This window comes from Microcaecilia unicolor, chromosome 11 (genome assembly GCF_901765095.1).
Source record: "Microcaecilia unicolor chromosome 11, aMicUni1.1, whole genome shotgun sequence".
In the NCBI taxonomy this organism is placed as follows: Eukaryota; Metazoa; Chordata; class Amphibia; order Gymnophiona; family Siphonopidae; genus Microcaecilia; species Microcaecilia unicolor.
The window spans coordinates 57,213,590-57,237,392 of record NC_044041.1 but is presented as its reverse complement, the minus strand read 5'-3'; the positions used below and the strand labels follow the sequence as shown (position 1 = coordinate 57,237,392).

The 23,803-nt window shown below is 45.3% G+C and overlaps 1 protein-coding gene across 1 annotated transcript in view; it reads left to right on the top strand.

The window, feature by feature from the left end:
• The window catches only part of MAPK1 (mitogen-activated protein kinase 1), a 132,781-nt gene that overhangs the window by 35,380 nt on the left and 73,598 nt on the right, over window positions 1-23,803 (top strand). Inside the window, exons 2-3 of the mRNA XM_030217272.1 lie at window positions 7,883-8,065; window positions 16,228-16,417. Of these exons, the coding sequence (XP_030073132.1) occupies window positions 7,883-8,065; window positions 16,228-16,417 (373 nt within the window). The remainder of the gene's footprint in view (window positions 1-7,882; window positions 8,066-16,227; window positions 16,418-23,803) is intronic.

Below are 23,803 nucleotides of genomic sequence, written 5' to 3'. Positions count from 1 at the left end.
AAGTGCCTCAACTTTCTTCTTACCGTCAGGTGTCTGGCATTGGACGCGCAGGGGAGCATGGCAGCTGAGACTGTCAAGCATTGCTCCCACTGCATAAAGCATCATTCAGCAGCAGTTCTCTGCTCCATGGGCTGCACTGAGCCTCGAGGGCTCTAGCGGGTTGACTTTGGTGGATGCGGTATGTTCCTGCACTGTTGCACAGGGCGCGCGCCATCTTGTTTTTGCCCATCACGTGCCGGACAAGCAGGTAGCAACTGGTTTTCCCGCCATGGATTCTTTGCATTCTGTAGCGCTTCAGGAGGGCAGTTCGGGCGGTGACTCGCTGGGGTCTGTGGCTGGGTCAGTTGGGGCTCTGGGGGTGCTTCGTGGGATATTGCCCTCTGGAGAGTTTTTGTTTTTGTTTTTTTTAATTTTTCCCGTCAGAGTTCGTGCTCTTATTGCAGCAGGCCTATATGCTGAAACGGACTCCTGGGGGTCTTGAGGCAGTCTTTGCACCCCTCTGGAGGATCCTGTGCATATGCAATGTCATATGGCCCCTTTGTCGGAGGTGGGGTCAGTGGACCCCCACTTCTCCTGTCCCTTCCCTGGCAGCTCTTGCTTCGCGCTTAGATGATTTGGGGGATGGGGAAATTCTTCAGGAGGAGCCCGATGACCCCTCATCTGTGTGTATTTTTCATAGAGAGGAATTGTCCTCTTATCTTGGGGGCATTGGCAGGGCTGAATATTTCTAATCCAGAAGCATAAGCTCAACTATGGTTAATCCGAAGATGGCAAACACGCAGAGACCCTTTAGAGCATTTCAGGTGCATGAAGTCATACAAGAACTTATTACAGCTCAGTGGACTGATTCCGATGCGGGTTTGAAGGTTGCAAAGGCTGTCTTGTCTCTATCCAATATCTCAGGGCCAGGCGGAACTGTTGTTCCTTCTTAAAGTGGATGCCCTGGTGGCAGTGGTCACTAAGAAAGCCACTCTCCTGGTGGAGGGTGGTGTGGTGTTAAAGGACATGCAGCACAGGCAACTGGAGGCTTCTTTGAAGTGCTCTTTTGAGGCGTCTGCTCTCGCTTTACAAGCTTCTATCTGTAGCTCTTATGCAGCCAGGGCATTTCTTAGCTGGTTTCAGCAGGCACTGGAGCAGGATAGTGATTCTTCCTCAGCCTTATCCATGTTTGCTCCCCAGAGTCGGATCTGGCATATTTGACAGAGTCCTTGTATGATTAAGTCCTGGCCTTGGCCAAAGAAATGGCTCTGGTGGTCATCGCTCATCATCTGTTGTAGCTGCTTCATTGGGCAGCTGACATGACATCCAAACAGTATCTCATTAAGTTGCCCTTTCAGGGCAAACGGCTCTTTGGGAAGGATCTTGAGAAGCTGGTGAAAGATTTGGGTGACATCTCTGCGCCTCCCAGAGGGTAAGCCTAAGCCCGGCTCTGGGATGTGAGATGGTATCTCCTGGGTCGGTCCTCTATAAGTTTCTAGCGTTTTCGATTCCAGCTGAAGACTTCCTTTCGGGACGACAAGAAAAATATGGGTATCATGGCTCATCAGGGAGCCACAGGACACTCCTCCCAATGATGGGGTGTTGGCCTACTCGTCACTGTTTCAGGTAAGGGGTCAGTTGACACTCTTACAAAGAGTGGGCCACAATTATCATGGATCAGTGGGTCTTGGATATCTTCCGAGATGGTTGCAGCCTAGAATTTTTCTCTCCCGTTGTAGATTGTTTCTTGGAGTTGCGGTGCAGCACAGCAACCAAGCGGCTGGCAGTACAGGTCACCTTGCAGTCTCTGCTGCAGCTGGGGGCTGCATGGTGAAGAGCGGCAGGGCCAGTATTCCATTCACTTCGTGGTCCCCCAAAAAGTTAGTTCTACCGTCCCATTTTGGACCTTAGAAAGGTCAGTCAGACATTTTCGCATGGAAACCTTTCGGTCGGTGGTTGCAGCGGTGCATTCCAGTGAGTTCCTCATGCCTTTGGATCTTAAGGAGGCTTATTTGCACATTCCCCATTTGGCCTCCCCATCAATGGTTTCTTAGCTTCATGATTCTCTGGCATCACTTCCAATTTTGGGCTCTGCCCTTTGTCCTGGCTACGGCCCCTTCTCCAAGGTTATGGTGGTGGAAGTGGCGGCATTTGTGCAGAAGGAAGGGATACAGGTGCATCCCTATTTTGACAACTGGTTGATTCATACTGCCTCAGCCCAGGAGAGTCGTCAGGCCACTGGATTTATTTTTATTTATTTTTGTTACATTTGTACCCCGCGCTTTCCCACTCATGGCAGGCTCAATGCGGCTTACATGGGGCAATGGAGGGTTAAGTGACTTGCCCAGAGTCACAAGGAGCTGCCTGTGTCGGGAATCGAACTCAGTTCCTCAGGACCAAAGTCCACCACCCTAACCACTAGGCCACTCCTCCACTGTCTTGTCCCTGTTGCAGTTCCTTGGATGGGTGGTCAGCGTTCCCAAGAGTCATTTGATTCTGTCCCAGACATGGTAATATCTGGAGGTGTACTTTGACATGGCACAGGGCAGAGTCTTCTTGCTGGATCTTCGCCAGACCAAGCTTCAGTGGCAGATGTGCTACTCGTTGAGGATAGCGAGTCCCTGTGCTTTGGATTATGTTCAGGTGCTGGGGTCCATGGTGGCTACTCTGGATATGGTTCCATGGGTGAGGGCCCACATGTGCTTTGTGCAACACTCATTGCTGAGCAGGTGGTCATCAGTGTCACAGGAGTATCGGCACTGTCTGCAGTGGTTGCCCCAGGCGAGACGCAGCATGTACTGGTGGCTTCTTCACTCCATTTGCAAAAGGGGATGCCTTTATCATCCCCATCGTGGCTGGTGGTTGTGAAGGATACAAATCTGACTGTTTGGGAGGCTCATTGTCTTCACAGTCATGCACAGGGACGTTGGACAAAGATGGAAGCCGACTGGCTGATCAGTTGGCTGGTGATGTGAGCAGTGAACAATGCCCTTCATGCTTTTCAGGATTTGTTGGAGGGCAAGGCGATTTGGGTGCTCTTGGACAACACAACTGTGGTGGCATACATCAATCGCTAAGGTGGCACACGCAGTGTTTTCTTGGCCGCGGAGGACCATTCCCACACATAGTGGACCAACTCAATGCGCAAGTGAATTTTCTCAGCTGCAATCTCCTGGATCAGGCAGACTGGGAGCTCTCAGCGGCAGCATTTATCCTGATTTAACAGAAGTGGGGGATGCCGGAAATTGATTTCATGGCGACGTACCTGAATGCCAAAGTACCCTGGTTCTTCAGCAGACGAAGAGAAGTCAGCTCTGACGGGTTGGACGCTCCCCTGCAGCCCTGGCTGGAAGCGGGGCTTCTGTACATGTTTTCCCCTTGGCCCCTAATAGGGCGGGTCATCCTGGTAGCCACAGACTGGTTTCAGTGTCCTTGGTTTGTGGACTTTATCTGTCTTCTCGTCGATGCTCCTCTTTGACTTCCTCCCTCTCCCGACCTGTTGCATCAGGGTCCGATGCTGATGGAAAATCCCTCCTGCTTTGGTCTTACGGCCTGACTCTTGAGAGGTCGGGATTGAGGAAGAAGGGGTATTCAGAAGCGGTGACTTCATGCCTGGAAATGTTCTACTATGGCGTTTGCTAGAGTGTGGCTCACCTTTGAGGTGTGATGCGCAGAACACGCCTGGGTTCCCCTTGTGAGTGGTGATGCCCCAGATGTTGGCCTTCTGCAGGAGGGTCTGCAGAAGGGTTTGGCATATAAACTGTCTTCTGGTTATGGTGGTGGCTTTTGCCCGTTTCTTAGAGTGCATGTCAGGTTTGTCTCTGGCAGAGTATTTCAATGTGGTTCATTTTTAGTGGGGCGCTCTTCACTTGTGTTCTCGACTTTGCAGCGGGTGCCATTCGACCCGCTGTGCAAGGCTTCTGACAGAAATCTTACCTTAAAGGTAGTGTTTTTGGTGGCCATTGCTTCGGCATGCAGGATCTCTGAGATTCATGGATTGTCGTATCAGGACCCCTTTCTCCAGTTGTTGGAATCGGGAGTTACGTTACGGATGATGCGTTCCTTTCTGCCAAATGTCCTTTCGTCGTTTCATCTCAATCACCCTCTGTTTTTTTTTCCCTTCTTTTCTAGAGAAGATTGGAAAGATTCGGTTTTTGGATGTTCAGAAGGTGTGCTTCATTATTTACAGATGTCTAATAAATTCCAGTGTTCGGATTGTCTTTGTGCTCCTGTCAGGGCCTCAGCGGGGCTATGTTTCGTCCAAAGCAACTGTGGCACGTTGGATCAAAGAGGCAATCTCTTCGGCCTCTCTTGGAAGACTGGGTTGTTCCTTCAGCCTTGCAGGCCCATTCCACACAATTGCAAATTGCCTCATGGGTGGAGATAGGTGTTTTTTCTCCCGAGATTTGTTGGGTGGCTGCTTGGGCATCCTTACTTACCTTTTCAAAACATTACAGATTGGATGTGGCCGCATGGGCTGATTCCAGTTTTAGTGTAGTATTGCTGTTTCGGGGAGCGCAGCTTCCCACCCTCTTTAGGAATTGCTTTTGTACATCCCACCAGTTTCTGGATTCATCTGCTGCTGAGGCTAGGGAAGGTAAAATTATGCTTTCCCTGATAATTTTATTTTCTTCTGTAACAGAAGATGAGTCTAGGATCCCACCTGTTCAGCCATGTTGCAGTTGTGATTGTTGATGGGGGTCTCTCTCGTCTATGGTTTTTCTTAGGTTCATTTAAAAAACAAACTCAGGAATGACAAAATCAGGTTCATAGACATGAACACAGGAACTTGCAAAGTTTGTCATATGCAGCTGTGTATGGGAGTTTGGCTCCATACCTGTTGGTTGTTTTCGCCTTTTGTGAGGAAGGCTTCCAGTGGTTTCCTTCTACTTCTGCTTCTTTGCGACATATACTGACTGACTAAGGGGGCTGGCCATCCAGGACCGACTGTCTTCAGTATAGTATTCTCTTTTTTATCTCCACCTGCTGGTAGATGGACACAACCCACCAGTTTCTGGATTCATCTGTTGTGACTAACAAGTGTGTTTTCTGAATTAGTGCAATATCACAGATCAATCTCTTAAATTATTTAAATGAAAGGCTCCACTTCTGTGGCAAATTTAAACCTTTGACATTGAGATACTAATTTGCAGTTATAGACCCCTGTACCTGCCTTAGACCCCCTTGATATATATCCCCTTTCCCTGTCTGACAGAAATCAGGGATTGACTTCCAGCCTGCGAGTCAATCAGGAATAATGTACCCCACCATTCAACAGCTGCACGAGCCCCCACTTACACCCTCTTACTGTCTTCCATTGTCCACCCCTTCCCCCAACTAAGCATTCACACTTAAATGCTGTCTCCTGCCCTCTAAGCACTCACACAACATGGCTAGATCACACTTGGCATTGTGGAAAAGGTAAAGATTTGTGCTAAAGCGCTTCATGGAGCAATAAGCCCTCTAATCCAGTACCAAAATCTAGAGAGCAAAATAAAGTATTCACTTTAACAGCCCTGCTTCTCTGTCTGCACATATACGACTCAGGCATTTATCCTTGCATACATGCTGCCATTTGTGAAGTAGATGTAGAAGCAGAAGAATCAGACGATCGGGTCAGCTCTCGGGCCTCTTCTGGAAGGTTGTTTGCTTCTAGAGCAATCAAGGCAGACCAGGCCTCTGTATGTGATTTCACTCTTCTCATAGATCCTCCAACAATCAGAGCCAAGGTAAAAGGGTGCATTCAATGGTAACCATATCCCTTTGTATATAGGTATCTTGTAACTCCTTGTTGCTCTCTCCATTTTCTCAATGTGACCGCTGAGAGGTTCTGATATAATTCCACCTTAACACCTTTCCACTTGTAGTCTCTCTTAATTTTCTGGCAGAGTTGAAAATCTCCTCTTTCACTGAAAAACTGTTAAGGCAAAGTACATTGTCCCGAGGTTTGTTGTCAGCAGGGTGCCTTGGTGTTCTATATGCCCATTCAGTAAGAACTGGAGGAAGATTGTCCTCTGCGCCACTTGCCTATTTCAATAAATCCTGGAACACTTCCCAGGCCACCTGCATTGGATTTCTAAATGCCACCTCCTCGGGTATATATACCTCTTATTATACCCCTTATTCTCAAATTGCACTGTCTTGTTCAGTTCTCAGTGTCCTCTAGTTTGTCCCAGATTTCCATCTCTCCTTTCTGAACAGCATCTACCTTTTATTGTGTTGTGTTATCAAGATCCTCCAGTATTGCATTCAGTCTTGTTTCCATCTCATCCTGCTGCTTTATCTCCACCAAATCTGGCTTGATTTCCGCTACGGTTTGTTAAATATCAGTTTGGACTATTCTGCTCTGGCCACCACTAGATCCATCCACTAGGCCTTCCATTCCACGTGCCTCAGTTGGCGCCATCATCTTAAGCTCCTTATAGGGTCTGGGTGGTTTATGCAATCCTGAGCTAGATGTGCAGCCTGTGAACTTTTATAGTTGTCTAACTTTTGCCTTGTGATCATCGCACTTCTAGGAGGGAATTCGAGCATCCTTCAGCTTAGAAGAGCGCTGATAGAAGATCTTATAGCATAAAAGTTGCGCTGCCCTGATGGAATTAGCTCGAGTGCGACCATTCACACCGGTGAAGTCACTTCCTCCCCCAGTTATAGTGTGTGTTGATTGATTAAAACATTCTATATTGACTACATTAATCATGTGTCTTGAGAAATAATTAACCAAAAATTAAGACTGTAGGCAAAGTATTCTACCTACTGGTTCTTATATTTTTATTGTTGATGATATTTTTGGCATCATGTTTTCACAGTCTTTCTTTATTAACTGCAGTCTGCTGAGTGGTTCCAGGTGCTGCTCCGTTGTAATTTGTAATTCTGTAGATCCATTTTGGAACAGTTTTTGTTTGCACATTAAAACAAAACACATAACAAAAGTTGTGATCTGCTTAGGTATTGCAGCTCAGCAGATATCGGCTTTAGGTTTTCAGAATGGCAGCACAGAAAATGTGTTACAGTAAATGTGTTCAGATTCTTTACATGATTCCATTTAAGTATTAAAAGCATAAATGTCAGTCACTGATATATTGTAATATATCCACATTAAAAGGTTGGTTATCAATTAGATTTATTGGGTATAGTCTCACAGAAAAAAACAGACTCATTTTGAAGTTTGGCTTATCCTCAGGTGAATAGCTTGCTTAATAGTGTCTCGCTGATACAGCATAGGATCGTGTTATCCATATTGTATTTGAAGCATAGTTTTGTGCTAGCTCTAAATGGACATATTACACCATTTAAAAAAGCTCCTGTAGAACAAGTTTGGAGTTTATATACTGTACACTTTAATGAGCTGCTGTGCAGGTATAGAAATTGTATATATAGAGAGAACCTCAGTCTTGGTGATGGTCTGCTGTGTTGTGATCTCATCCAAATCCCTATCTTCTTTCAAATAGTACCACTGTAATGCTTTTGTTCTCATGTTATCTGAGAATTTGATTTATTAATCCTTTTTTCCAAATCCGAGCTCAGTGAAAGTTATGTATTCTAGTAAGAGCTATTCCTGCTGGGGTTTTTTTTTTTTAGTCTAGTTGTGCCTGAAGCAGTAGAGAATAGTGACTTCTCCAAGGTAATGAGAATCATGAGAGAAACAGGATTTAACCTCTGACTTTCCAGGCTTGCAATTTAAAGTGTGCTTTTCAAAACTCCTTCCTTTGTAAAAATACATTTTCTTTCGTATGTGGATTCTAGTGTTTGGAAATATTTATTTCTGGGCAGTCTGTATGTGTACATTTGCTTCTCATCTTGTTCCTTCTATACAGTCTGATAGAGCTGGATGTCTCTTCACTATCTTTATGGTTCTGTTAATGCAGGTATTGTAACATAGGTTTCTCCTTTTCTCTTACAGTTCTGCCTATGACAACATCAATAAAGTTCGAGTAGCCATCAAGAAAATCAGTCCCTTTGAGCACCAAACATATTGCCAGAGAACTCTGAGGGAGATTAAAATCTTATTGCGTTTCAAGCATGAAAACATTATCGGAATCAATGACATCATCAGAGCACCAACCATAGAGCAAATGAAAGATGTGTATCCTTCAGTGACTTGAAGATGCAGCATCTTAATAGTGTTTTCTTTCCTGTAGTCTTTCTAGACTCTTGCATTTTCTTAAAAAAAAATGTGATTCATTATTGTTCTAGCAAAACCAAATACGACTCAGTTCATACTAATAGGAGACCAGGTTTGATTCCCAAACCTAGCATTCACATCATAGCCCAACTGGAGCTGGGGGTGCTGTGAAGACACAGTTCATGAGCATGGGAATCATAGATATCGCTCCACAGTGTGACACCTGCTGACCAGCTTAATGTGCACAGATATGTAGAGTCCTGGAAGGAGCCATGTTAGTCTTAAATTTTTAGTGTGATGGTTGGGTAGATGAGGTGTAGGTTAAAAGGGCTAAATCAAAGGATAGTAAGGGCTAAATCAAAGGATAGTTATAAGTTAAGACTCATTGGAGACCAATTTGATTAAAACTAGAAGAGCAAATAGGTTGTCATGCCTAGTTTAAAAATAAAATCAAGGTGCAATAGTGGATTTTTCTGCTGCCTTGTGAATTATGCTCTTGGCATTCCTGTTCAAACAGAGCCAGGGCTGGAATCTAGTGCAATGAACCTTTTATTCTTAACTAATGAAGGATTTCTTTCACCTATATTTTATTTTCCCTCCTTACATTATTATTTATTTATTTAGATTTTGCTCACACCTTTTTCAGTAGTAGCTCAAGGTGAGTTACATTCAGGTAGACTGGATATTTCTCTGTCCCAGGAGGGCTCACAATCTAAGTTTGTACCTGAAGCATTAGGTCATTCTTTGCAGCAACAGCCCTTGTCAGGTTCAATACATTAAATATGGCCATTGTTACCCTGAAGCAATGCCTGTGAATGCTGTGAATGTTGCTTGTGCAGCAACCTAATCCTAGATGGTTCAGGAAGTGTAAGACCAAAGCTGCGAATCAAACCTATGTCCTCCACATGCTAACTTGAGTACTGCCAGGTAGTCACTTGGCTTTTGTAGTCTTTTAAATTCACATTCCCCATACATCAAGTTATGTTCATGGCTTATTTCATATGGCTCTGTCCCCATCTTTGCCAAAGTTAATAGTAAGAAATAAATGTTAACAAACCTTTTTATATATATAAACATAAAAAATAAGTCTTCTATAGTCTATTATTTCTTAGTGTCCATCTAGACTGTCGTAGAGAAGACTGATGGGTTGTCCATACCTACCAGCAGGTGGAGACTGAGAATTCTGATTCTTGAATTAGCCAATAAATATCCTGTACAGTCCCTTCTAGAATCAATATTTCTCAGTCTCCAGCCAGGTGGTGGACATGGTAAGCCTTCCAGTGTTGGTTGGGGGAGGGGGGGCTAGGTTTATTTCTTTTCCTATCTTTATAAGGTATTTTCATTTTTATGTTTAATCTTTTTTTATTGTTGATAGAGATACATTAACAGAACAATAAGTTTTAGCCAGCAGCATTCAACAAGAATTAGTATGCATCAAACGCACTGCTCATTTCAAAAAGTCAAAGTAACAGACCAAGAAAACCCCTCACCCTCCCTCCTTCCCTTATGCATATAAACAGATATCCAGAACTGTATGAAACAGAGGAAACAGTTATAACATGTAAGCACTGTAACACCAGAAATCTAGTAATGTCAGTCTGTAGGAAATAATATAATATAGCTCCTCTGTGCTCAAGGTAAAAAACAAAACAGATGTTGCAGAGATAGATCTGCTCCTGGGGTGAATAGGAATGAGAATCTCAAATTTGGAAAGAAGTTTGTGTTCTTATAACCACTCTCCCATATAAATGTACGCCCCAGCAGTATGAATACTTAACCTGATCCCTTCCCCTTTTTCAGTGGTTCCCAAACCTGGTCCTGGAGGCACTCCAGACAGGTTTTCAAGATGCCCACAATGAATATTCATGAGAGAGATTTGCATGCAGTGGAGGCAGTGCATGCAGATCTCTCTCATGAGTATTCATTGTGGGTATCCTGAAAACCTGACTGGCTGGGGTGCCTCCAGGACCAGGTTTGGGTACCACTGCCTTAACCTGATTAATGAGAATTCAGAACAAAAGTACAGTACCGAGAAAAGATATGGATTCCATATTGATAAGAACTTTTTCTTTCTTCTAAGGGATCCGCCCACAAAAAGTTTTTCATACATCATATGATTATGAAGCAGATTTCGCCAACCCCAATAGGAAGGGGCCTCCGATGCTGTCCACACCTTCAGAACTGATTTCTTCCCTATCAGTGCCGCCTTATGGACTAGTAGAGGGCCTCCTCCACTCAACCTTTGCAGAGATTCATATCTGTCTAATAGGAATCCCAGTGCTAAAGGAATTGCCAAGCCCAAAATATGTTCCAGATATTTAGCTATCCACATCCGAAAGTGTTGAATAACTGGGCAGTCCCAACAGGCATGATTAAAAAAGAGTTATGATAGTGGTTACACTTTTTACATATAGGAGTATCAATACTGCCCACATGAAACAACTGCATCTGTGAAAAATAGGCTCTGTGTAATATCCGAAGTTGACATTCATGTAAGTTTGCAGCTTGAGTCAATTGCGGAATTCTTGAAACCCATTTTATAATGTCTATTGAGGCAGGTGAACTATGGAGGTCTGTGGCCATTTAAACTGAAGTGTGATATGGATTTATTGGGTGAGAGCTGAAAATGGCTTTGTGTAATAGAGAGGTTAACAAGCTATCTTTATTCTCCAGGTTAAAGGAAAATTGCAATTTCTCTACATGACCTGCAGTCAAAGCTGCAGCTCCCAAAGATAATATATAATGTCGTAATTGGTGATAGGTTGAAAACATCTGCAATGCTGGTCAGGGTCCCTTCTCCCAAAGGCTACAATGATAAAATAGACCCATCCGGTTTTAATACATCGTCCATATGTGTTATTCATAATTCCTCCCATTTCCTAAAGGAAACATTACGAAGGCCCGGATGAAACCCTGCATTCCCAAGAATAGATAGAAGGGCAGAGATGGAAGATGGGAGTTGCCAATTTGAGGTGAGGAATTTCCATAAAGCCCATAACGGAGATAACAAAACGCTATCACACAGCGGAGCTGCTGACGTGGTGTCTGTAAGAGATAACCTAGATGCCAGGGGGCAAAATGTTCTGCCTCAATACAGTCGGGGGTTTAATCTTCTAAGGTATTTTCCCTTTAAAAAAAAAAAAAGAAAGAAACCTTTTGTAGAAAAGAGATATTGTTTTTGTTAGGTTTTTCCTGGTTTTCATCTGTTTCATTCTTAGTTTTTTTTTGTGTTTTATTTATGCATTTTACGTTCATGATTAAACGTAAACATGAAATTCTGAGGTACCTCAGAATTTCATTGTTCTCAGTTTCTGACTACCTAGGTGGAGCTGATGCCTGAGGGGGTTCTCTGGTGCCCTGGAAGTGCTTCACTTGGGTGGCTGAGTCTTCTCCCCCCTTTCTCTCCCTGATTCTCCTACATAGTGAGTAGAGATTGTCTTTGTGCCTCGGCCCTCTCTGGCCATGGGTAACAGCTACTGATGTGAAAAAACAAAACAAAAAGAGCTTAGCCACCATACTTTGGCCCTCTCTGGCTGTCTCCTCACAGACTCATGTTTTCTTTATGTTGGAAGGAATGAGTTTTATTTATCTGTGTTTCCGAAGTCGGGCTGGACTGGGAGGAGCCATGAGCAGCAACAAACTCGGGATGTACTGCTTTGTTAATTGCCATCAGTCTTCTCTGGGATGGTCTGGAGGTGCACTAAGGAAGAAGAAATTAGACCTTACCTGCTAATTTTTCTTTTCTTTGGTCCCTCCAGACCATCCCAGATCCCGCCCAATATGTGTTTTCAATGTTCTGTTTAATTTGCCCTCAACATTAACCAAGGAAATTGTCTGTAAATCCCTTGTTAAAGAAAGGAAACCTCAACTGCCATGGATGCCTATAAAGATGACCTTCCCTTAAACTTCTTTTATCACAGGTTTCATCAATCTGAAACAAGCCACAGTAGAAAACAATTCCAATCAGAGAAAAACCTACTGTAGCCAAAAAAAAGAGAAATTTTATAACAAAAAATACATCAGAACAATATTCCAAAGGTTAATGTGTCAAAATACTGAAAACGTGCAAACGCTACATGTTGTAAGTAATATGCCGAAAGGAAGAGGGACCCCAGCTACCCACCTCAGAAAAGAGAGCCGGAGGGTAGGAGGGAAGACCCTAGAGATGCTCAGGTTTTGCCCAAAAGGGACATAAAGATGGGAAACTACAACTCCCAGAAGGCCACAGGAGAGCTCCGGGGGAGGAGAAGTAGGGTGCAGAACCAAGGAGCTCCAGAAGAGGGCCGCCAGGGAAAAGGAAAAGCTGATTCTCCCACCTGGTGGAGGAGGTGGTGGAACCGGTGGCAGGAGAAGGAAAAGCAGCCTAGCAGAGTTAATGAAGAAAAGTGTAATCAGCTGGAAAAGGGGTGGGGGGAGGAGAAAATGGACTGGGCTACTGAAGGAGAGGGAGAGAATGAACCTGAGGAGATGGAGCAAGAGGAGGCTGAGCTGGTCTTAGACGAACCTATGGAGCTCTTGGCTATGGCTGAGCCAGCACTGGAGGTCTAGGGGAGAGGCCTGGGTCAATGCGGGAGGAGGTCAGGAGAATAGAGACTGACCCAGAGGGTGGGACCCAAGGCTTTGAGCCCGCGCAAAGCCTGACTTTATTGAGCTGTGCTGAGAGAAGTCTGGCTGTAATTGGACTGTGTTAGAAACAGCCTGACTTTATTGAGCTGTGCTGAGAGAAGCCTGGCTGTACTTGGACTGTGTTTGAAACAGCCTAGCTCCATTGAACTGTGCTGAGAGAAGCCTGGCTGTAATTGGACTGTGTTAGAAACAGCCTGACTTTATTGAGCTGTGCTGAGAGAAGCCTGGCTGTACTTGGGCTGTGTTTGAAACAGCCTAGCTCCATTGAACTGTGCTGAGAGAAGCCTGGCTGTAATTGGACTGGGTTAGAAACAGCCTGACTTTATTGAGCTGTGCTGAGAGAAGCCTGGCTGTACTTGGACTGTGTTTGAAACAGCCTAGCTCCATTGAACTGTGCTGAGAGAAGCCTGGCTGTAATTGGACTGTGTTGGAAACAGCCTGACTTTATTGAGCTGTGCTGAGAGAAGCCTAGCTGTACTTGGACTGTGTTTGAAACAGCCTAGCTCCATTGAACTGTGCTGAGAGAAGCCTGGCTGTAATTGGACTGTGTTGGAAACAGCCTGACTTTATTGAGCTGTGCTGAGAGAAGCCTAGCTGTACTTGGACTGTGTTTGAAACAGCCTAACTCCATTGAACTGTGCTGAGAGAAGCCTGGCTGTAATTGGACTGTGTTAGAAACAGCCTGACTTTATTGAGCTGTGCTGAGAGAACCCTGGCTGTAATTGGACTGGGTTTAAAACAGCCGAGGAGCGGGGGAAGAAAAGGGGGCTGGGTTGCAACCCCCCAAAACAGGCCCAAGAAAGAAGAAGAAACACACAAAGAGGAAAACAGAGAGCTCGGTGCTGGTGGTGAGGAGGCTTCACGGACTTAGCCAGTAGGAGCCCTGTTTACAAGTTTTCCTTTTCCCTGGCGGCCCTCTTCTGGAGCTCCTTGGTTCTGCACCCTACTTCTCCTCCCCCGGAGCTCTCCTGTGGCCTTCTGGGAGTTGTAGTTTCCCATCTTTATGTCCCTTTTGGGCAAAACCTGAGCATCCCTAGGGTCTTCCCTCCTACCCTCCGGCTCTCTTTTCTGAGGTGGGTAGCTGGGGTCCCTCTTCCTTTCGGCATATTCCTTACAATGTGCACAGAGGAAAATACTACTTAGCTTATCCACCTGGATGGTCTCCGTAACTTATGAATTTCTGCAATGGTATCCATCCAGGAAAAATCCATCAAAAACAATTTTTCAGTCTTTCAATTGCAATTGAAATTTTTTTTGATGGATTCCTCCTGAAGCAGATACGAAACAAGGGGCCCCTTAGGGAGTTACATTGTGCTACAATTTGACCTACTTTTGGAGTTCACCTGGATGGATGCCTTTGCAAAAATTCATAAGTTACCGAGATCACCCGGGTGGATAAGCTATGTAGTGTTTTCCTCTGTGTACATGTAGCGTTTGTATTTTTTCAGTATTTTGACATGATGTTAACCTTTGTAATATTGTTCTGATGTATTTTGTTATAAAATTCCTCTGTTTTTGGCTACAATAGTTTTTGTTTTCTCCAAGGTGGAGTCATTTTCTACTGTGACTTGTTTCAGAGAATTGATGAAACCCGTGATGTAGATGTCCCTGGCAGTTGAGGTTTCCCTTTCTTTAATAAGGGATTTACCAAACAATTTCCTTGGTTAATGTTAAAGACAAATTAAACAGTATTGGTTTCATATTATATTTTTGCTCTTCAGTATTTTTTGATTTTTGAGTTTTCACTGTTCTGCAAGGTATAAGTGTACGAGCGGGTATCTTTGACAGCTGAGGGGGATATGATTGAGGTCTACAAAATCCTGAGTGGTGTGGAGCGGGTGAAAATGAGCTGATTTTTATTCATTCAAAAAGTACAAAGGCTAGGGGGACAATCAATGAAATTGCAGGGAAATACTTTTAAAACAAATAGGAGAAAATATTTTTTTCACTGAAAGAATAGTTAAGCTCTGGAACTCATTGCCTGGAGGATGTGGTAATGGCAGTTAGTGTATCTGGGTTTAAAAAAGATTTGGACAAGTTCCTGGAAGAAAAATCCATAATCGGTTATTAAGGTGGACATAGGAAAGCCACTACTTACCCTGGGAATGGTGCTACTTAATTGGGTTTCTGCTAGGTACTTGTGACCTGGATTGGCCACTGCTAGAAGCAGGATACTGGGCTAGATGCCCCATTCATCTGATCCAGTATGGCTATTCTTATGTTCTTAGTAGAGGGCTCTGCAAGGAGGAGTTTTGCCTTGCTGTTTGAAGTGAAGTATACAAAAAATTATTCTGTTTCTCTAGTTTGGTATACAGCTGCTTTTGGAGATTCTTCAGTTATGAGTGGCTGTAGTGGGAACAGAAGGGAACACAGATGTGAATTTTCTCTCTTCTGTACTCTGCTTTGAAAAGATTATACTAATTCTAGAAGGGGACCGTGCAGGGTATTTATTGGCTCACTTAAGAATCAGAGTTCTCAGTCCCTCCCTGCATGTAAGTGTGGACAACCCATTAATCTTCTCTGTGATAGTTCGGAGGAACTAAAGGAAAGCAAATTAGCAGATAAGTTCTACTTGTTTCTTGGTTAGTGCTCTTTGGGTGCTGATATTCATACAAGAAGGCAAAACACTTTGTAGAATCAAGTGTGCAGGAACTTTGGGTTTAAAGATGTCACCAATTTATTAACACTCCACCCCTTCACCTTGCAATAGGGAAGAAAGATTAGCCATGAGAGAAGCAACCTGTTTCCAAACTGCTATGGAATCTCTAATGTTCCCTATTTTTAACATCCTATTAGAGTTTCTGTCCTAGTCCCTCAATGGTTCCTATGCTAGATTCCTGCCATGAATATAGTTAACCAGCATTATCCCGCTGTGGTTTTTCTGAAACACGTAATGTCTTAATTCTTTGCATAGATCTAACATCTTGGTGTGAGAGTAGTGTAAACAAGTTCAGTATCTCCAAAACCAAATTTGATATTCTGTGGCCAGTTTTGAAAGGAAGCCATGTATTATTGGCTTTTGGGTGGCAAGTGTGTAATTCCTTTATATCTATATAATTATCTATCTATATATATCTGTCTATATCTATCTATCTATCTATCTATATATGTAAAATCTTGTATTGTGGACCAAGTTAGGGGAGGAAAAAGGATGGGCCAAAAACTATCAATTTTGTGGCAGCACGTAAGCCGCAGGTCTAAACTAAACAGATATCTCTATACTCAGTGCCACTAGCTATATGGATAGCAGTGCTGAATATATGGATTGAATTAAATGCTGGCATTTTTGACAATGACCTTTTCTGGCCAAATATTAAACTGCTGATTTGTAATGGATCATGTGAGGCAGGGCAAACAGTATGGCACAATGATCAAAACAAATTCTGTTGACCACATAAGTATTATGTTCATGTAGAATACCTGCTCAGAGAATTTTTTTTTTTTTTTTTTTTTGCTTACATGTACAGATTTGTTAGATCCCTTAAATTCTGCTGCAGATACATTGTACAGGACCTTATGGAAACAGATCTGTATAAGCTATTAAAGACGCAACACCTTAGCAATGACCACATCTGTTACTTCCTCTATCAGATTCTGAGAGGTTTAAAATACATCCATTCAGCCAATGTTCTACATCGTGACCTTAAGCCTTCTAACTTGCTGCTGAATACTACTTGTGATCTCAAGGTTAGTCTTGCCAAACACTTATTTATTTGAGACATTTTTATCCTGCATTATCCCAAGATAAGCACAGGTTCAATGTGGCTTACATAACAAACATCAACTGAAAGATATTTCAAGTTTTGGAAATATTATCAACCATGAAATTCATCAGACAGGCTATGGCATCAAATATACAAGCCTCTGTAACATGTTTTTACTGCAGCTTAATTGGCTGTTTTTATATTTTTTTGTATCTGTATTTTAGTCTTTGAAGTTTATTTTATTCTATGCCATTCAGATTAATAATAATTTTGTGTTGAAGATTTGAGATCTTCTGTATTGTTTATGGAGAAGCAGGGGGCTACAAGCACATGCGCCCCTGGAAACAGGCTCTCTGAGATCTGCAGGCAGTTGGAACTGGATGGGAATCTGGGTCAGGGTGCTCAGGGCTGGCAGATGTATTTAGGTCTCTGTTTAGACGAGGTATTTAGGGGTCTACCTCGGGGACAACTAGGAGGAGTACCTTCAGTTCAGCCAGCAGGAAAATATTTCTCCTGTGCTGCAGAGCTTGATATACCGCCTTTCAGTGGTGCAACCAAAGGGGTTTTACATATTACATACAGGTACTGAAGCTATTTTATCTGTCTGTAGAGGGCTCACAATCTAAGTTAAGCAATCTCAAGGTGACCAAAATTCAAAATTGTAATTGAATCGCAGCTTGCTCCTTTTCTGTCTTATACATCTTGAAACAAATACAAGGCACAGGATGCAGAAATATTAGGTTTTTGCAGGTGGAGCAGTGCAAGCACATGTCATTACTCTAGAGCAAGAGCAGGTTCTCAGCAGTGTGGCATTCAATCAGTCACTTCATGACAGGGTGAGGAAATCATTAGGTACAAGCTATATTTGCATGGCAATAGGGCAGAGAAGATGTTGGACAATTTAATATGGGGAGTTCAGAAGTTAGCATGCATAACAGGTATTAGGGACAGGCAAAGATGGATGCATTGTTGGAGAGGTTTCAGTAAGGAATTTTTTAAATATAGGAATTTTTATAAGGGGCAGGCGCTGAACAGAGTGCCTCATGATGCATTCAGTGAAGGCATTGTTTTGCCCAGGTTCAGTGAAAAACATATGGAGATCCTTAACCCTCTAATCAGAGAAAGGGAAGGTGTATTTGGCCATACGGAGGTGACAATCTGGGGCCCAGAGTATTAACAGCTTCTGAAATATTGGGTGATGGGGCTGCTGAATGAAACATACACCCAGTTGCTGCTGGGGAAGTGCTTCCTGTCTTCTGATTCAGGTGCTTATTGTAGTCTCTTCAAACAAAGAGACCCATTTGAAGTTGTATCTTCCTTATTATCCATACCAAAATCTGAGTGTTATATCCAACCAGCAAATGGAGACAAAGAAACAAAGCAGTTCTGTGTGATTTGCTCCTTCAGGGCACTGTGCAGTATTTTAATTCTACTTATTTCTCTGTTTCCAGTGGATGGTGATGAGCAGACTGCAGCAACTGGACTGGATACTGAGACAGCTTCTGCCCCAGTTAGGGAACTGAACATTAGTTGAACAGAAGGGAATATCACTTGAGGTTTTAAGCTACATTAAAAAAAAAAGAGAGAGAGAGTAAAAGACCCAGAACAAGGATGATACTTGGAGGAGTCTGAGTTCTCCTCTCCCCCACCAACCCACCCCCCATTCACCACTGTTTTCTTCTTTTCCCTTGGAAAGGGTTTAATTGGATAGGAAGTTGTTGCTCACCTCAGAACATTAGAAGAGCTTCAAACTATTAAGCATTTGTTTAACACTACAGTACCAGTTCGTGGAAACAAGTGGGAACTTGGACCTGCACTGTGGGGAAGGATGTTTTCCTTTTTTTTTTAGATCAGAGGGAGCTTGTGTGAGAGACAGTTGGCAGCAGAATTTATTTCAGAGTGACTAGGCTGAAGCACTAACCTTTCCTGCTAGCTCAGCCCACACCACCTGAGGTAATTTTCAGGACGTAATTCTGGTTGTAGCGTCAACAGAGGGAGGCTAACTCTGTTCCTTCCTTCCCCTTCCTCTCTTGCTAGATTTTTTTTTTTCTTGAGGCAAGCAGGAGCCAGATCAGTGGGTGCAATGTGTCAAAGTTTAGCACCCATCCAAAAGCAAAGGTTCCCCAGACTGCCATGTGGTTTGTGCGGGTACATAGAGTAAGATCTGGCACTATTGAGGGATCTGTGTTTCTTCATCCTTTTTATTGCTGCTTTGCATTAAAAAAAATTCAGCAAGTTCAGGGAGTATTCCAATTCTTTTCTGCATAGGATTGCTTCTGTGCCACATGGAGCATCAATCATGGGACCAGATGCTAGTGGTGGAGTCAATGGTAATTTTTTTGCTAATTCTGTTCTTAGGGCATTCTGTTGTCTTTCTGGGAGCACTGACAAAGATGAGTTAATCTTTTTGTTCCCAGTGAATCTCCTTGGTTTTCCCTTCCCCAGCTCAGAGGATTTTGGCTCACAAGAATTCTTGTCACATTCTTATTTTCATTTTCTCAGATGGAAGTTGGTTCTTAGCACCTCTCTCCCCTTACGGACCTCATCTTAGTTCCTGGGGAGTCATTTGACCTCTTCCATTCTAGTTCTGTACTCCAGTAAGGTTAAGTACCTCATATTTTCCTTTCCAGTATAGTTGAGGTTCTTTTCTCAGCATGTATTTAACTACATGGACAGAATCTTCCTAATATTTGCTTCTTTTCTACCAGTCCCCCCCCCCCCCACCCCCCAGAGATGGGTTGTAATGACATCTTCCTTTTTATCTCTAGTCTGAGCACTGGATGTACCACTGCCCTTTTTATTGCTGTTGGTATTTGCCAATTAGAAAGAGAGGAGTTCACAATTTTAGTGGCACCTTCTATGAGGCCCATACTTGCCTGCTGCACTATCTTTGATGGGAAGAAGTTGAGGGAGGAGGTAGTTGGTCGAAGGTCTCTTAGAATTTTGTCAAGGCTCTCCTCTGTTATTGGGTTAAGTGCCCCGTATGTGTCTGTCAGGAGGGGGCAAGTTTATGCACTCCTGGCTAACTGATTGGAGGCTGGGTAGGATTGCCTGTAAATCCTGGTAGAGACTTTTAATTTTATTGGCAAAGTATGCAGCAAAATCATTGCAGTTCAGTTTTGGTTGGGCAGGCTGGTTCTGTTGTGGGGGTTTGCAGTAAGCTGTTTACCATACTGAACATCTGCTTGGTTGAATTGGCAGCCTATGCAATGCACTGAGAGAAATATTATTGTTTGGTTGCTGTTAAGGCTTGGTGATACTTTGTCATGTGCTTCCTATAGTTCAGCCTGTGTTCATCCAGGTGAGATTTCTGCCATCTCCTTTCCAGTTTCTTTCATTTGCGTTTAAGGATCCGAAGCTCTGGAGAAAACCAGGGTGAGCATTTATGAGTGGGGCATGAGTCCTTTTTTTTTTAGTGGTGCCATTTTCTCTAAGGTCTTGGGTAAGTGTGTATTCCAAATGTCAACCTATTCTGACACTGTAGTTGTCTTTTCATCCACATGTGGATAGTCCAAGGCTTCTGGGAAATTCTCAGTGGTCAGCCTTTTTTTTTTTTTTTGGAGGTAGGTGCCATTGAAGAAGGTTTGGCAGGTGTGGAGGATTAGAGGCATATTTTCAAAGCACTTAGCCTTCCAAAGTTCCATAGAAACCTATGGAATTTTGGAAGGCTAAGTGCTTTGAAAATATGCCTCATAGTGTAGCTCTTTGAGAATGTTGCTGCTCTTGAGGACATGCAGGAGCATTTAGAGCAGGTAGACCTGTTGTGCTCAAGGCCCAGGCAATGGATACATACATGGTGGGTGTCCAAAAGTGCCATGCCTTTTTAGCATTGTGGGCATTTTTGAACCCCAATTTTGCTTGTTTGTGTTTATTTGATTTTTGACTTTTCTTCCACAGTTTATCTGCCATCGTGTTGTTGCAGGAAAATGTAGAACAAGAGCAGAAAGTCTGTAGCAGATGAAAGACTGACAGAATTGGCAGTTACTTCTAGGTGACTACAGGCTGGCACATGTTCAGAAAGGTTTTCTAGTCTTCTCTGAGCTCTGAGCAGACCTGAATTGGCAGTGTCATGCAATGATGTCACCTATGTGCCGCTGTATTATCCTGCTTGTCCATGGAGAGCAATCGATAACGACGGTCAATTAAAGCAGCATACATCCAGACATCTTTTCCTGCCAAAGAGAAACATTGGATGAGTTCTCATTCAACCTGCCTTAACAAAACACAATTTCATGCCAGCAATAAAGATATTTCATCTCCCAACAGTGTCTCTTTCCCTTGAAAGGATAATGCTACTCCTATGCATTTTTGTATTTCCTCGCCAAGCCCCTTCCAGAATTCCCCCATGGTGTGCAGTTTAAAAAGGTGTGTTGGTGTGCCCCTCATATAGCTCTCTGAAGCCACCAGCCCCATTTTACACTGCTTCACGGTATCCATTTAACGGTGGTGTAGTGTGCTGCATTTTCCACAGCCCAACATCCCTTTCTATGCCTTTGGACATAACCCTACTGCCAAGCTCTTCATGCCACTCCTGCCTGCATCTCTTCCCAAACATATCTGATACCACTGTGATATTGAATTTCTCCCACCCTCTGCTATTTCTAATTTCTCCGAGGACAAGCAGGCTGCTTGTTCTCACTGATGGGTGACGTCCACGACAGCCCCTCCAATCGGAATCTTCACTAGCAAAGTCCTTTGCTAGTCCTCGCGCGCCCGCGCGGCCGTCTTCCCGCCCGAAACCGGCTCGAGCCGGCCAGTCTTCTTTCGTCCACACTCGGTACGGTTGTGTTTTCGCCGTTTCGAGCCCCGGAAAGTCGACCTCGCGCGTGCTTTTTTCGACGTGTTTTTTCTTCGGAAAATCCTCAAAAACTGTTTTGGAAGTGCTCCGGAAGCCCTCTCGGGTTTCGTTTGCCCCTTCCCGTATTTTTTCAGATTTTGCCCCGGTAAGTTTTCTTTCGTCGTCGGGGTAGGCCTCTTTTCGGCCTCGGTCGAGATTTTTCTCCCTCTAAGTTTTGGTGCTCATTTTCGCCATTTCGGCTTTTGATTTCGCCGGCGTGATTTTTCCGCCCATGACATCGAAGCCTTCCAGCGGCTTCAAGAAGTGCACCCAGTGCGCCCGGGTAATCTCGCTCACTGATAGGCACTCGTCGTGTCTTCAGTGTCTGGGGGCCGAGCACCGTCCTCAGAACTGTAGTCTGTGTTCCCTGTTACAAAGGCGGACTCAGGTAGCGAGATTGGCCCAGTGGAACGTTTTGTTCTCGGGCTCTTCGTCGGCATCGGCACCGGGGGTCATCGAGTGCATCGACGTCGTCAGCGTCCAGACCTTCTTCCTCGGCTGCTAGTGTATCGGGTGCATCGAGGCATCGAGTCTCTGCATCAGCGCTGAGGCATCGGGCGACTGCATTGACGTCGGTGGTACCGGGACCTCGTCTGCTGATGTCTTCGGACGGTGGTGCATCGTCAGGAGTGCAGGTGAGGGCTGTCCATTCCCCTGCTGGTGGAGGTGAGCCTTCGGGTGGGTCTCCCCCTACCCTGAGGGCTCCTGCGGTACAGCCCCCCCCGAGACCGACCTCCTTCGGCCTCAGCCTCGAGGAAGCGACGGCTGGATTCTACGTCCTCCTCGTCGGTGCCGGGGAGCTCCGGTGACATGCTTCTGAAGAAGTCGAAGAAGCATCGACACCGGTCTCCTCCCCCCGTCGGCACCGAGAGCTCTGGGTCGCCGAGGGAGTCGGCACCCAGCAGGCATCGGCACCGAGAGGACCGCTCACCCTCGGTTCAGGAGGTGTCGATGCGCTCCACTCTGGACAGCCCGGAACAGCCTCCACGCCCGGAACAGGTTCTGACGTCGACGCCTGCATCGACCTCTCTGCCTTTCTCTGCAGCCGCTCTGAACGAGAGCCTCCGGGCCGTTCTCCCAGAGATTCTGGGAGAGCTGTTGCACCCTACCCCTCTGGTACCGGCGGTGCTTGCGCCTCCGGTACCGTCGAGCGTGGCGCCGGCTGGCCCATCGCCCGGGGTGAGGTCCCCAACGTCGGTACCGCGTGCGGTGCCGACTGCGGCCACCTCCCAGGAGGGCTCCCCGACTACGTCGGCGGAGGGAGCTTCGCCGATGCGGGCGAGGGAGTCTACCTCTCGACGCCCCCATCGTGGACGTGGCTCCACGGAGTCGAGCCAGGCGAGGTTGCAGACACAGGTTCGTGAACTTGTGTCTGACACCGAAGGTGAGGCCTCGTGGGAGGAAGAGGAAGACCCCAGATATTTCTCTGACGAGGAGTCTGAGGGTCTTCCTTCTGATCCCACTCCCTCCCCTGAAAGACAGCTTTCTCCTCCTGAGAGTCTGTCTTTCGCTTCCTTTGTCCGGGAGATGACTACGGCCATCCCCTTCCCGGTGGTTGTGGAGGACGAGCCCAGGGCTGAAATGTTTGAGCTCCTGGACTATCCTTCTCCACCTAAGGAAGCGTCCACTGTTCCCTTGCACCATGTCCTAAAAAAGACATTGCTTGCGAACTGGACCAAGCCACTAAGTAATCCCCACATTCCCAAGAAGATCGAGTCCCAGTACCGGATCCATGGGGACCCAGAGCTGATGTGCACCCAGTTGCCTCATGACTCTGGAGTTGTGGATTTGGCCCTAAAGAAGGCTAAGAGTTCTAGGGAGCATGCTTCGGCGCCCCCGGGCAAAGACTCTAGAACCTTAGACTCCTTTGGGAGGAAGGCCTACCATTCTTCTATGCTCGTGGCCAAAATCCAGTCTTACCAGCTCTACACGAGCATACACATGCGGAACAATGTGCGGCAGTTGGCGGGCTTGGTTGATGCGCTCCCCCCTGAGCAAGCCAAGCCTTTTCAGGAGGTGGTCAGGCAGCTGAAGGCGTGCAGAAAATTCCTGGCCAGAGGGGTGTATGACACCTTTGATGTTGCGTCCAGGGCCGCTGCTCAAGGTGTGGTGATGCGCAGGCTCTCATGGCTGTGTGCCTCCGACCTGGAGAATAGACTCCAGCAGCGGATTGCGGACTCGCCTTGCCGTGCGGACAATATTTTTGGAGAGAAGGTCGAACAGGTGGTAGAGCATCTCCACCAGCGGGATACCGCATTCGACAAGTTCTCCCGCTGGCAGCCTTCAGCATCTACCTCTACAGGTAGAAGATTTTTCGGGGGAAGGAAGACTGGTCCCTACTCTTCTGGCAAGCGTAGGTACAATCCTCCTTCTCGACAGCCTGTGGCCCAGGCTAAGCCCCAGCGCGCTCGCTCTCGTCAGCAGCGTGCGACTCAGGCTCCCCAGCAAAAGCAAGGGACGGGCTTTTGACTGGCTCCAGCAGAGCATAGCCAACATCCAAGTGTCAGTGCCGGGCGACCTGCCGGTCGGGGG